Source organism: Ursus maritimus, unplaced genomic scaffold, assembly GCF_017311325.1.
Source record: "Ursus maritimus isolate PB19 unplaced genomic scaffold, ASM1731132v1 scaffold_35, whole genome shotgun sequence".
Taxonomy (NCBI): Eukaryota; Metazoa; Chordata; class Mammalia; order Carnivora; family Ursidae; genus Ursus; species Ursus maritimus.
Genome location: NW_024426119.1, coordinates 5,074,151 through 5,087,933, shown reverse-complemented (window position 1 = coordinate 5,087,933; position 13,783 = coordinate 5,074,151). Strand labels below are relative to the sequence as shown.

The window sequence follows — 13,783 nt, the reverse complement described above, 5'->3', positions numbered from 1 at the left end:
TCACAGTCAAAAGTTTAAAAGCCTGTTTCAGAGCACAAGCTTTGGAGTCTTTCCCATCTATATAATCTTTGCCAAGTTCTTTAACTTTTTGCTAAGCCTCCGTTTCCTCATCTTTGTAAATGGGAGTATAGTAATTGAACAACATTTAAAATGGTTGCTGTGAAGATTAAATCCACAAGGTAATTTTAAGACGATGCTGGTAATCACTCAAATATTAGTTGTCACTTAATTATGTGCTGGGAGCTATATAAAAAAACTGCAAGATACTAAAACACACACACACACACACACAAACACACACAAATTGAATCCAAGAAATCTGAGAATGAATTGCATTTATAAACAATCCACAATAGAAAATAAATATGAATTTTGGAAGCAGCAATTCATATCAAGAACTTTTTTTAAAAACTTAATATTCTTCAACATAGTTATCTCCCTCCTGCAAATTCACCCTAAGAAATTAATTGAAAAGAAAAAAACAATTATATGCCAGAAAAAAGAGCTCATTACAATGTTATTTACTTATTAAGGCAAAGAGTTGGAAACCAAAAGTTTTCACTAATAAGATAACAGCTGTGTAAACTTATAGTACAACTTGATGAAATATTACAAGCATTAAAATTATAATAATTACTAAAAAACCTATGCATAAGCATAGAAATTCTTTTAGTATATTAGGTGAAAATGAATAAATATTTGTACATACACTGTTAAAACAAGTAAAAATTATATGTATGGAACTAAAAGGAACTGAAAATTGTGCTGAGTTTTTTATTTCTTCTTGGAGGTAATTACTGCTCCTTGGACTACCCAAAACAAAGTCACTGTCTTAGTCCACTCAGGCCTCTGTAACGAAACTCCACAGAATGCGTAGCTTATGAACAAAAGAAATTTATTTCTTAACAGTTCTAGAAGCTGGGAAGTCCTAGATCAAGGCGCCAGCGAGGTCGGCTGAGGGGGACTTCTTTCTGGTTCATAGCTGAGGGCTTTTCCCTGTGCCCTGACATGGTAGAACGGGCTAGAATCTCTTGGAAGCCTGTCTCTGGAGCCTCTGAAGGCACTACTCCCATTCAAGGAGAGCTCCACCCTCAAGATTTAAGCACCTGCCAAAGGCCCTACCACCTCCTAATATCATCATCTTTGAGGGTTAGGATTTCAACATGGATTCAGGAGGACAAAATAATCAGACCATACCAGTCAATTAAAAGGATTCAGTTCAGTTTCACTGTTTTCCTCCTACCATCTAGTTAATATCTATTTGAGACAGGGTAAATGCAAAAATGGGACTCAAAGTTAGCCAGTAATTATAAGTCAAACTATTTTTATGTGGTGGCTGTGGCCTTGTACACATGATACAGGTTCAGACTCGACAGCAATATGGTCTATGTAACTCCAGATTAAATTATTTTTCTTTCTGGCTCACTTAGAAACGAAGCTCACTCTCTCCTGAAGCAGTGAGACAAGGAAAAACTGCTAAGGAAAACTAAGGTGGTTAGAGCCTAGCTTTGTCTCATTCATCTGTGTCTCTCCCCTTCCTTTTTAAAATGATCGAAATATGGAGTTGAGGGGCGCCTGGGTGGCTCAGTCGTTAAGCATCTGCCTTTGGCTCAGGTCATGATCCCAGGGTCCTGAGATCAAGCCCCGAATAGGACTCCCTGCTCAGCAGGAAGCCTGCTTCTCCCTCTCCCACTCCCCTTGTGTTCCTTCTCTCACTACCTCTGTCAAACAAATAAATAAAATCTTTTAAAAAATATGGAGTTGAAGAATATCTTAATTTGATATACTTATTAAAGTTATTTGGTATATGTTCTTAACTTTAAGTTAATTAAGTTTGGGTTTTTGGATTAAATAATTCTCAAGAGAAAAAGTATATATAATTTTCATCATATTTTTAAGTTCCTGATTTATGTTCATTCAAGATCTTGATTCACAGACAACTTCAAATTCATTCCTAAATCAAGTTTCAGTAATTATGTATCTAAAGCAACTATTTTTTAATTAACAAATTACAGTTTCAGAATAATAAGCTAATCAGGCTACATGAAAATATAAACAGATTTTGGCTTCAGTTGTTGGTGACTAAAATGAACATAAGTTTACCAACCTTTAGCTGCCTAAATTAAAATTAACAGACTTAATCCAGAGCAATGAACTGCTAACTAGCAGATTTAGCTTATCTCACCTATTAAGTAGAAATCTTAGTTTGATTATAGCTGCAAAAAAGTAAATGTCTAAATCTTTAATAAGCTGAAAAAACCTTCCTCTCCACTTTCTCTCCCACAAAAGATTTTATGCCTTCCATATAACGTTATTTTTCTGAGAAAGATGACTTTTTCCATTGAAAATGACAGAGATGTTAAATCTACTCATACTTCCAAAATGTACTCAGGTATTAAAATTGTTTTAATTAACAAGCTCTAGAAATACACTCCTTATATAATTAGCTGTACTAAGTATCAAACAAAAAACTGGCTGGAGCCAGGTCTTTGCCTTGTGTCTTGTCCAATACTAGTTATTAATCTAGCTACCTCTTCTCTCATTCTTTGCTCACAACATAAAAGAAAATGCTCAGAACATAGATTTGTTATTTTTTGCTTGTTGGAATTTTTAGATGTTAAGTGTTTCCAAAAAGCTGCTTCTTTAACATTTAATCTGAAATACAATTTTTCCAGCAGGTCAATAATCCTTTTTAAAAAGTAACCCTACCTTAGGCTAAAAGAAAATGAGCACTGATTATTTCATGATCATAGTACTTTTCTTCTCAAGAACTAAAAGTTCTTTTTAATATTTTGTTATCTCTAATCAAAAAATGTTGGGGGGAGTAGGAGGTTACTTTAACATCCCTTGAAGTAGTGACATATTATCCTGGTTTTACAGATGGAGAATCAAGCACAAAGACACGTTATGCGATTTGCCAAAGTCTTAATGTGGCAGTCAGCAGTAACTGCAAGACCATGTTAATTCTGAACACGAGATTAATCTTAGAAGTGTAATTAGTGAATTTTGTTTTGAAAAGGACTTTCTGATTACATTAAGAATAACTAGAGTACCCCCCAAAATATAAAACCTTCTGCCAAAGACAGTATAATGTATCTGGATAAAACCCTACAGTATCAGTCAACATCTTGGATAGCCCCTCAGAAAACCTTAAAGTTCTCAATAAAATCTAAATCTGGATAATTTATTCATGTCTATCTTCCTTTCTCTAACTCCCAACATCCCTAATTCCCAACATCCCTCATTCCTGATAGGACGATTATTACATGAGAGCTTATCATTTCCAATACTCTAAACTCTTCCCAGCTAAATCCTTCCCTCTCTTATCCTCCTCCCCCTGGCACCCTCCATCATCAACTTCTCATTCCAAAATCCTTATTCTAGTCTCTTCAAATTGTAGAGGCAGATGTCAGCATTCATACTTCCACTCTAAGTCACTCAATCCACACACACATTAAATACACTGGTGCTGGCTCAAGATTCCTTTCCACCTCAACTCCTGATACCATCCAACCTAGCAACTTAAACAGCCATATTGTTGACCTTTTTTAATAAATATCCTAGCAGATCCTGGCTCCTTTACTCCAACAACCTCTTCTACTTTAATACTCTCTCATCTGTCATTACTCTGGAGTCTATGTCCTCTAATCAATATCTATCTTTCGATTTCTCCCACTTCTATTCTACATGCTCTTTAACTTTACCAAAACTCCCAGTCCCTCGAACAGCCGACAGTTCTATGTGTCAACCTATCACTTCAACCTTACTTTTTTCTTTAAAATCAAGTCTGGCCATTAATTGTATGGCATACAGTATGGTACAAATGCAATGCAATTTGGATCTCGGTTCTACTACTTACTCCCTTTTGTGGCTGTGGGCAAGTTACTAAACCACTCTTAAGTCTCAGTTATGTCCTCTGTAAACTATGGATAAAACTTAGCTCAGGTGGTCGTTAGAAGAATTAAATCTAGCACGGCGTATGGCAAACAGTAAAACACTGACAGACTTATCTTTCCTGACTTTGTTCTACCTTTTACCCAAACTTTCCTTAAATTTTTTCTATTCCTCTCCACCATTAATATTACCTCAACAATAATCTCAACTCCCAATTTTCCCCTGAATGTGCATAACCTTACTCTTTGCTGTCTCTACTGCATTACTTCCTATTTGTCTTTAATACTTTTCCTCTAAACTCTCCTACCTATTAAGAATTTTCTGTCTTTTGGTGTCTCTTAAAAACACTGCTGTTTCTCACTATTCATCTTCCCACTACTGCTTAATATTCTTCTTGGGCAATTTCCCCCTGGTTCAACTATTACATATGCTGAAGACGTCACCTCTAACTCTACCCTCTCAACCTTCTTTGGACACCAAACCTATATTTAAAACACTTTATGAGACATCTTCTACCTTGATAACTCGAGGTAGGCAAGTTTTAAAAGGTCAAAATTGAGATGTTCTCCCATTAAAAACCTCTGCCTCTTCCCACTTCATTTAAAAGCATCACAGAGGCCCAAATTTAAATTCTGAAGTCATCCCACACTCTTCCTACTCATTCCTTCACATCCAGTCAAGTAATCATCTGGACATCTGAACTGCCCCCCACGAATTCATCCACCACAGTTCCAAATGCACTACTTCCAGCTGTTTCGCCTTGATTACATCTTCCTCATCAATTGTACTTCACGTTCTTCTCCCTCTAATCAACTGTCTAAATGAATCCCAGCATTCAGCTTTCTACACAAATCTGGTATCACTCCCTCATTTAAAGTAATACTTCCGCACTGCCCACATGATAAAGACTTAAACTTGTGCTTCTCATTAAGTATTCTTACCGACCTAAGACATCCAGTTGCGAGTGAGGAAGGGTAGCTCAAAGAACAAATTTTCTTTGAATTCAGTGCATTGTCCAAAAAATTAATGAGGACTCTGTTCAAAATTGTTATCACTAACCAATTAAAATAAATTTTCTCATCTTGTCAAGAAAGACTGACTTTCAGGGCACCTGGGTGGCTCAGCTGGTTGAGCATCCAACTCCTGATCTCAGCTCAGGGCTTTTTTCTTTTCTTTTCTTTAATTTATTTGACAGAGAGAGAGCAAGCAAACACGCGAAAGCACAAGCAGGGAGAGCAGCAGGCAGAGGGAGAGGGAGAAGCAGGCTCCAGAGAGCCCGAGGGCACCCGGGGGCGGGGGAGGGGGGGGAGGGGGCTCAATCTCATGACCTGAGCCAACGGGGTGCCTGGGTGGCTCAGGTCTTGACTTCAAGGTGGTGAGTTTGAGCCCCATGTTGGGCTCTGCACTGGGTGTGGAGCAGGAAGAGAGGAAGAGAGGAGGGGAGGGGAGAGGAGGGGAGGAGAGAAGAAAAAAAACATTTTCAGGGGCTTCTTTCACACTCATCTTGTGGGTGTCATGCTCTAGGGCTAGCCACCACCCTTTGGCCCAAGGCTGCTGATACAACTTAAGCACAAATCTAGACTTCTCAAAATTGCCTCCAACATTCTTCTTCTGTTAATTTAAATTCAATTAGCCAAGGTACAGTACATCATTAGTTTTTGATATAATGTTCTCCCCCCACCACTCCTGCAAATAAGCATATCCAAAAAATTACTGCTTTTCTCCCAACTTCCCATTTCTCCTTTCATGCTTGTTCTTGTTTTGTTTTTCCCCCGAACTCTTAAAATTTGACCTCTTTTCTGAAGCCTTCCTTCACACAACTCCCACACTGCCATCCACAGCCAGGCATGATCACTTTCTCCTTGAGCCTTGAAGAACTTCGTATTACAGAACACACATCACATTTCAGAAGGATCTAGCTCCCTTGTTGGAGAGTGAAAGCAGTTATCAGGTTTTACTTATCTTTGTATCTCCAGGGCTACAGAAAAGTCAAGTACCTAGCAGGCACTCAAATGTCACTGCACTGAAATTCTTGAAGAAAAAGTTACTAAAGGTATCTGTCCTGAAAAACTAAGAAATCCATATACATATATATATAGAGAGAGAGAGAGAGAGAGATTATATATAGAGAGATTATATAGAGAGAGAGATTACATATATATATAATCCAAGCAACTAAAATTCTGAAATGCTTTTGCATATCATTAAGAGAGCAAACCCAAAATTGACTCCCTAATTCCAAACTCAAAATATCAATGTAATTCACAACAAAACAGGATAAAAAAAGTTTGGTGTGACTTTATGCCAAATTAAACATCCTGATATGGTAAGTTATGATAACTCTGATAAAGTGGTATCAGAAAAATCACAACTCACTAAATTTCACCTAAATTTTTGTAATCCTACTACAGTAGGATTTTCTATACTAATATAGAGAAGCCATCAACAAAAACTGTATATTTGTTAAAATAATCTCTAATCAGGTGAACAGACAAGATGCATCTAATCATATGCAAGAGTATCATTAAATACTCCTAGGAAAACAATTACTCTACTTTCCAAATCATAATGGCGTTTATCTAAACCATTATCCCTGCTATGCACGTACAATTTAGAAATAAAATTATAAAACTGGTATTATATTAAAATTTAATTTTCAATTACTCTTGAATTCACTAAACCTTATTCTTTGCCTTCTAAATGTAAAAGGAAAATGCCTTCCAAGATAATTCAAAAGTTTAAGACACAAGGTAATTTCCACCAGGCAATCCTCCATTTATGAGTAACAGAAATGATAAATTAAATGTGGATTTCAGAAGTACAAAGAACTAGGATTCTAGAACTCTTATACTAAAAGCTATCCTAAAGTTGACCAAATCCAATACCCTCGCTTTAAATGAGAGATAGTTAAGTCTAAAATTCTAGGAAGTAAAAAGTAATATAAATCTACATTATGAACACATACTGTATAAACATTTACTTCCATATTATGGGCAGAGAAGGAAGGACAATACTGCACTTTTGGCATTTAAGATTATATTATTTCTCTTCCTTAATCTTCAAATGTGATAAAATTACATCAATTTTCTCATGTTGATCCATTCATGCAATCTCAAGATAAACCCAGTTTGACTATGAGGCTTTGTTTCATATTTAGTTCACTGAATTGGGTTTGATTTGCTACTTCTTGAAAATTATCAACCATTGTCTCTGAATATTTCCTCTCCTTTACGATCTCTTCTTTTGGAACTGTTAGCTGTATGTTGGACTTGTTTATTTTACCATTCATGTTTCTTAATCTTCCAATTTTATAAACTCTATCTTTGAGTTCAGCCTTCTGGGCCTCTGTCTATAGCAGGAGATTTTAACTTTTCATGCCAATAGACTTCTTTGGCCATCTGACAAAGGCTATGCCCCCCTTCTCAGAATAATATTAAAGGCCTAAAACAAAATACATAGGATTACAAAAGAATCAATTATACTGATATATCTGACAGAGTAATATTCGTGCTTTATTAACATTAAGATACATATAAGCTCTACCAATGGTTTAATAACCATAACTTCATTTATTTATTTTTAAGTAAGCTTTACACCCAACAGGGGGCTTGAACTCCCGACCCTGAGATCAAGTGTCACATGTTCTACTGAATGAGCCAGCAAGATGTCCCTACTACAAAGTAGTGATGACTCAAAAGCACTATTTCAATAAATCTGCAACAAATGAACAGCAACTGTACCTTAAGAAAAAAAAATCTGACTTACATTAGTGGTATAGGTTGAATAGCATCCCTCTAAAGAAAATACGTTGAGTTCTAACCCTCTACCTCAAAACATGACCTTACTCGGAAATTGGGGCACTACAAGTGTAATTTCTTTAGAGGGGGTCATACTGGAGTAGAGGAGGCTCCTAATCCAGGAAGGCTTTTGTCACATGGCCACTTGGAAGACACAGAGACACACAAGCAGAACATCATGTGATGATGAAGGCAGAAAATGGAATCAAGCAGCTGCAAACCAAAAAATGCCAAAGATTGCCATCAACCAGCAGAAGCCAGAAAGAGACAAGGAAGGATTCCCCTACCAGTTTAATGGGAACATGGCCCTGCCAATACCGTAATTTTGCACTTCCAACCTTCAAAATTGAAACAACAAATTCATGTTGTTTTAAGCTATCCAGTTTGTGGTACTTTGTTACATTATGGCAGCCCTAGAAAACTAACTGCTGTCCCAAGTATCTCTAATGCTGCTATGGTTTGTTGGAATTTCCTTCAATTTTGAATGTAAACAGTTTCAATTAGAGATTAGTAAAAACATTCTTATTCTAAGAACCCTATGTCTGAAGCAATTTAACACCTCAGTCTAAGATCCATTACTAATGAACTATGTTTTAACAAAAATAATGAACTACAATTAAACAAAAATACATGAATAGATCTTTTTCATTTCAAACCATGCTGACTGCCACAAAAACATCTCAGGGATTTGTAATGACTTTGGCTTTCGACTCTAAAATGAGATGCAGCTAGGACATAAAACTTGTCATAAATAGTGAATTAAATCTAACTATTAAAGAATGAAAAAATTCATTATCTGTGTTAACTTCTTAAACTAATCAAGTGTAAAATTATCCCTTAGTCTTAGGTTAATATGATTAGTATGAATAACCAAATGAAGACTTACTTTTGACACTTAGCCAGTAAGTAAAGCCTGAGAGTCTCTTGTTAGTATGTTCCTTTTAGAACTACTCAAGTTGGTGTTTAAGCCCAAGTCTTTTGTTCACTTATTCATCCAGAGGCCGTATTTATTTAAAAGAAAAAAAAAGAGCAGTACAAAGTTCTCCATCTGTGGAGTATATATATTATCAAAGACATGTGGCTATTAAGCCCAAAATAATAAGGTCTTAAAAGATTATGAATGTACCAATTGTCTCCAAATTTTTTATCTTGGCTCTTCAAAATTCATGCTTTTACTTCAGTATCCTACCAGATCTCTACTGGAAGTCTTTCATTTGCTTAAATGTATCAAAAACAACAATATAATAAAATCAATCCAAAAAAATTAATCAATTAACAAATACTTGTTACAAGCCTAGCGACTTGTAATGTGCCTATCACTGTTATTATTTTAGGGTAATTTAGTACAGGAAGGGCCTATAATGATGCTTAGTTCAAACTACTCAAATGAAATGAGCAAACTGAGGCCCGCAGAGGCTGTACTTGTCCAGAATCACAGACCAATGACAGCTAGGACAGAAAGGCATTTCCCAATTCCAAGTCCAATGCTCTTTACATTACACCATACTACATAAAAATTGGTAAGAGTTAAGTAAATTATCTGCAAAAGCCTTTTGTATGATCACTTTAATTCTATTTGTAATAAGATACTTGAAAACAGTACGGTTGCCCAAAACAACCTAACAAGTTTTGGGGGTTTTTTAATCAATTTTATTTCACCATCCAGCACATTTTAAAAATAGGAACAAGATCTCATTTCCAACTTCAAAACTGGCAAAAATGTTTTCAAAGAGAACTGGACAGATATTTCAAGACATAAGCACTCTCATATGAGTTTTTCTTTTCTACAGGGCAATGCAGCAGAAAGAACAACTTAAAATTTGCATCTCCTTTAACTCCATTCCTAGACTATCTTAAGGAAAGAGTAAAAGATATGTAGGACAGAACTCAGGATCAAATGCAGCACTGTTCAGGTATAACAGAATATCCAACAATAGTAGACTGGTTAAAACTAATGTTTGTTATATGCTGAACTTAATGTAGCCATTAAAAACTATGTTCTAGGAAATATATAATGACATTGGAAGAGTCACAATATATTTGGGTATGAAGTTTCTACTACGCAATTCCACTCTATAGAGAATAGATGTATATACATAAAATAATACAGAAAAAATTCATCATAGTATATGGCACATAATAAAAATCCAATAGATGAATATAATTAGTCATCAACATCATAGAAAAGGTTTGATTATAGTATATCAAATGTTAAGACTTGTTATCTGAATAACAGATACACAAATAAATTATTACTTACTCCCCTTAAGGATTATTTTGTACATTATCTGAAATTACTACTTTTGCAAGGAGGAAAGCTTTTTTTTTTTTATGACACTCTAAATAAGTTCCAGTTATTACTGAAGGATGGAAAAGAAAAGCAGACTTTTACCAACCCTTCCCCAAATTTGGCACTGCATAAGATAAAATCTTACACATAATAGATCCTTCATTAATTATTGATTAAATATACACTCACAATCAACTTCTGAGAGCTCTCTCTCCACACAGAACTCTAATTTCAAATAACAGCACGTTTTAGAGGATTTCAAAATGAGGCCTCTAAAGGCCTTACTGGATTTTTCCACAATGGTTACCTAGAAAAACTTAATGGTTTCCCAAAATATTGGTGATTTTCACTCTTTTAAAGGTTGAAATCAGATGAAAAGACTTTTAAGTGTTAAGAACAGTCTCTAACGTAATTAAATTCCTATTGATTATGGCTTCTAAAAAAGGAGAAAATAAAGTAGAAAAAAAATATATGTAAGGCCCAGATAAAATCCATATTAGAGGGTAAAAGAGTTTTACTATGCTGAGGCTTTAAGGGCATCTGCCATAACATATATAAATCTTTTGTTTCTTCATACTATATACAATTATAAGTAATAAATTACCGTTTCAAATATTATATATTTAAGATAAATTATTGGAATAAACACTACATTCCAAAGAAGTTTATACTTTGTGGCTTAGCTAATGTACAATGTTGGCTCTAATAAAAGTGATTACCAGATGAACACATCACTTCCTAAAATTAAAAAAAAAAAAAAATTAAATAAAACCCCCCAAGAGTTTGTCCCCATGAAGTGTTAACATCTCATAAAAAATACATATACGCGAAAACATTTTTTTCTGTTCTACCAAAACTAACATAACAAAGCTTCTACGGAATAACTTATTAATAATGCAGGATAAATTTGTGAAAACAGAATTCTAAAGGTCTGGGTGAGTGAGGTAATTTCCAAGTTGTCCTACATCAACAACTTTGAATTTTTTAAAATTAAAGAAAAAGGCAACCCTCCCAACTTGCCTTTTGGTGTCTCAAATAGGAACATCTTTGGGATTAAAGTACTGGGAATTTTTACTCATTTTCAGTGTAACAGCAGTATCATATATCAGTATCACAACATGAAAAACTTGCATTCTTAGTTTGTCCATAGCAAGTATTAGAAAAAGAGCCCATTTAGAAACAATATATTTTACGCATGTGTCAATTCACATTCCCTCATTTGTTTTTCTGTTAGATGCATCCAGAAAGGAAATATTAATATTTTACTTTAAATATGGTAATTAGTCTTTTCCCATCTCTAAAACAGAATTTGACATTTTGATCCAGGCTACTTTCTTAAAAGATACCAGTAAAAATTATTGTCCTTCCGTTCAGGATTTTTAGCAGTTTTTCCCCTAACTAAGCGTTATCTGAGATACTTCTTGATCCCTCTCAAAGTAGGTCTAATCTGCGGAAGGCAGTGAGACAGTGTACTGCACTGTGAATGGACAGCCAGGTATTTTATGAATGGAGGCGATCACGTGATCCCAGCACCTCCCCGAACTGATATTTCCCACATAACTGTGTCAACATTCTGAGAACAGGGGTAGTTGTTTGTGTGTGCGTATGTTTTTGAATTTAACCTATAACTTCGAATTCTCCTTACTTCCTGAACTCAAAAATCTACATGAAGACAGACAGTCAAGCTCTGAATTTTTGTCCTGGGAAATCCTTTCAAGATGTCCAAGGTGATGGATGTTTAATTATTTTTTTATGAATGAAGAGTGTGCTATGCAAATGAGGGCGATTCACAAAAAGAGAGAGAACATGGCGGCCACTTCTGCTTCTAGACTGCACTGACACTGCAGCAATCTACCTTCTCCCACACCCGCTCATCAGAAGAGTGTGTTGGGGGGGGGGGAGGTGGAGGTTTGAGGCGAAACGCTGCTTGGCATTTCTCAAGCTATTTTATGTTAAACAGGCCTAGGCTTTGGATTTTAAAGTTCTCTCAAAAAGGTCTGACTCGAGGAATGCACTTTATTTAAAGGAATGCATCCTCGGACTAGTCCTAACTCTCTTAACTCTTTCCAACCCTCCAAAGATAAACAAAACTTGAACTTAATTACAAGAGAACGGATGCAAATATTCTGCACGGAATTAAATCCGGTCTCAGTAAAAACTGTTACCGCACCATTATTCTTTCAGGCAGCCGTTACGTTAAAGCAAAATATTTAAAAGGCAACGTATTTCGTTTGGAAAACAAACAGCCCAAATAAACAAAAACTTAAGCCATGACACTCCAGAAGTTAATGAATGAAGTCATCAACATATTCAGCAATGTAAATACTGTTAAATCAACGTAAATGGTGCTTCTCAATACAGCTGAAGGATAAAAATTAACATTCAATATTCTTCCATGCCCCTGATAAAGACATGCCCAGTATTCGCAAAGGTAAAATATAATAGTTTAACGTCTCTCACACTCCAGGTGTCCTTAATGTTATTAAATTCTAAAAATGTTTGCCTAATACCATTTTTTACATGAAGCTTACAGGTCATAAGTTTAAAGGGGGGGGGGTTAATCGGTATTTAAGAGTCACTGACTCATCGAATTAAGATTCAAGAGCAGTTTGCTGCAGGAGGTGCTCCCACACATTAGTTTCCAAGTAAAATAGCTATAAAGGAAGCAGGACGGATATTCAGGGTATGTTGACTGGTATGCTAAAGTGAAAAAGGACAGGCCAGGGGTCCTCGAGGCAAAGAGGTAATTTCTACCCCGCCACGATCCGTCCACATTACTCCATCTCATGGATGTACAATTGCCATCCCACCCCAACACTCAATACCCTCCCCCAGAAGTAAGCAACTAAATGCGGGGGGGCCGTGGAGGGTGCTGCCATTAAATGACTAAAGAAATCGAATGTTATCTCCGGAACAAGATGCACCGAACTCTCCAAGCTTGCAAGCTTTCCGGCACCCAATCTTAGAGGGGTTGGAAAGATGGGGGTACTAATCAAGATCAATGAGGCGCTTACTCGTTGTCAGAAGTCGCCGTCTCCTCGCTCATCTTTCCCTCACCGCGATCCAATCTGGAGATGGAGGAGCAACAGCAGGCGGAGAGGCAGCAGCAGCACCGAGGGGCAGGAGGCAGCGGCGGCCGGGGGGGCGCGGGGGCAGCGGCTCAGGGGCCTCACCATGGTGGATGCCTCACCCGGAACGGTGCCCCCCCAGCCGGGAACCCCGGCCACCCCCGCAGGGGGGTGGCGGCAACAACCTCCGCCGTGGCGACCCCAGCCTCTTCCTCCGCCTCAGCGCCCAGCCAAGGGATCCGAGGAGGCCAGGGAGGGTGGGTGGAAAGGAAAAAGGGAAGAGGGGCTGCGAAGGCTGACTGGAGAGCTGCTCCTCCCGCCACCGGGGTGGAGCGCGGCGGGGTCCGGCCAGGAAGGAGCGGGCGGGCGGAGAACCCGGGAGCAGAGGCGGCGCTTCCCTCAGGGATGCGGCGAGGAGGAAGCAGAGCTCCGTTCGGTGGGGGCCGGCGGGAGGGTGCCGAGCCCAGGCTCCGGGCGGCGGCGGCGCGGTCCTGCCAGAGCCCACCCCACCATCTCCCACCTCGCCGCCGGCTGCCCGCTTAGCGCCCGGCGGCGACCGGGGCGGTCCTCAGGCACGAGCAGGACCGGGCGAGGGGCCTCGCGGCGGCGGATTCCTCCAGACACGCTCCTGCCGGGACGCCTCCAGCAGGGGGAGGAGGGGGCGGCGGGGAGCGTGTGAGGCCAGGGCAGACGAGCCGATATCCCCCACCCGGGTCGGAGAAGAGCGGACGCGC

At 38.0% G+C, this 13,783-nt stretch overlaps 1 protein-coding gene across 1 annotated transcript in view; it reads right to left on the bottom strand.

The window, feature by feature from the left end:
* SPRED1 (sprouty related EVH1 domain containing 1) overlaps positions 1–13,424 on the bottom strand; it is a 115,734-nt gene extending 102,310 nt beyond the window's left edge. Inside the window, exon 1 of the mRNA XM_040620444.1 lies at positions 12,996–13,424. Coding sequence (XP_040476378.1) covers positions 12,996–13,027 — 32 coding nt within the window. The 5' untranslated portion in view covers positions 13,028–13,424. The remainder of the gene's footprint in view (positions 1–12,995) is intronic.
* Positions 13,425–13,783: the final 359 nt, after the last annotated feature.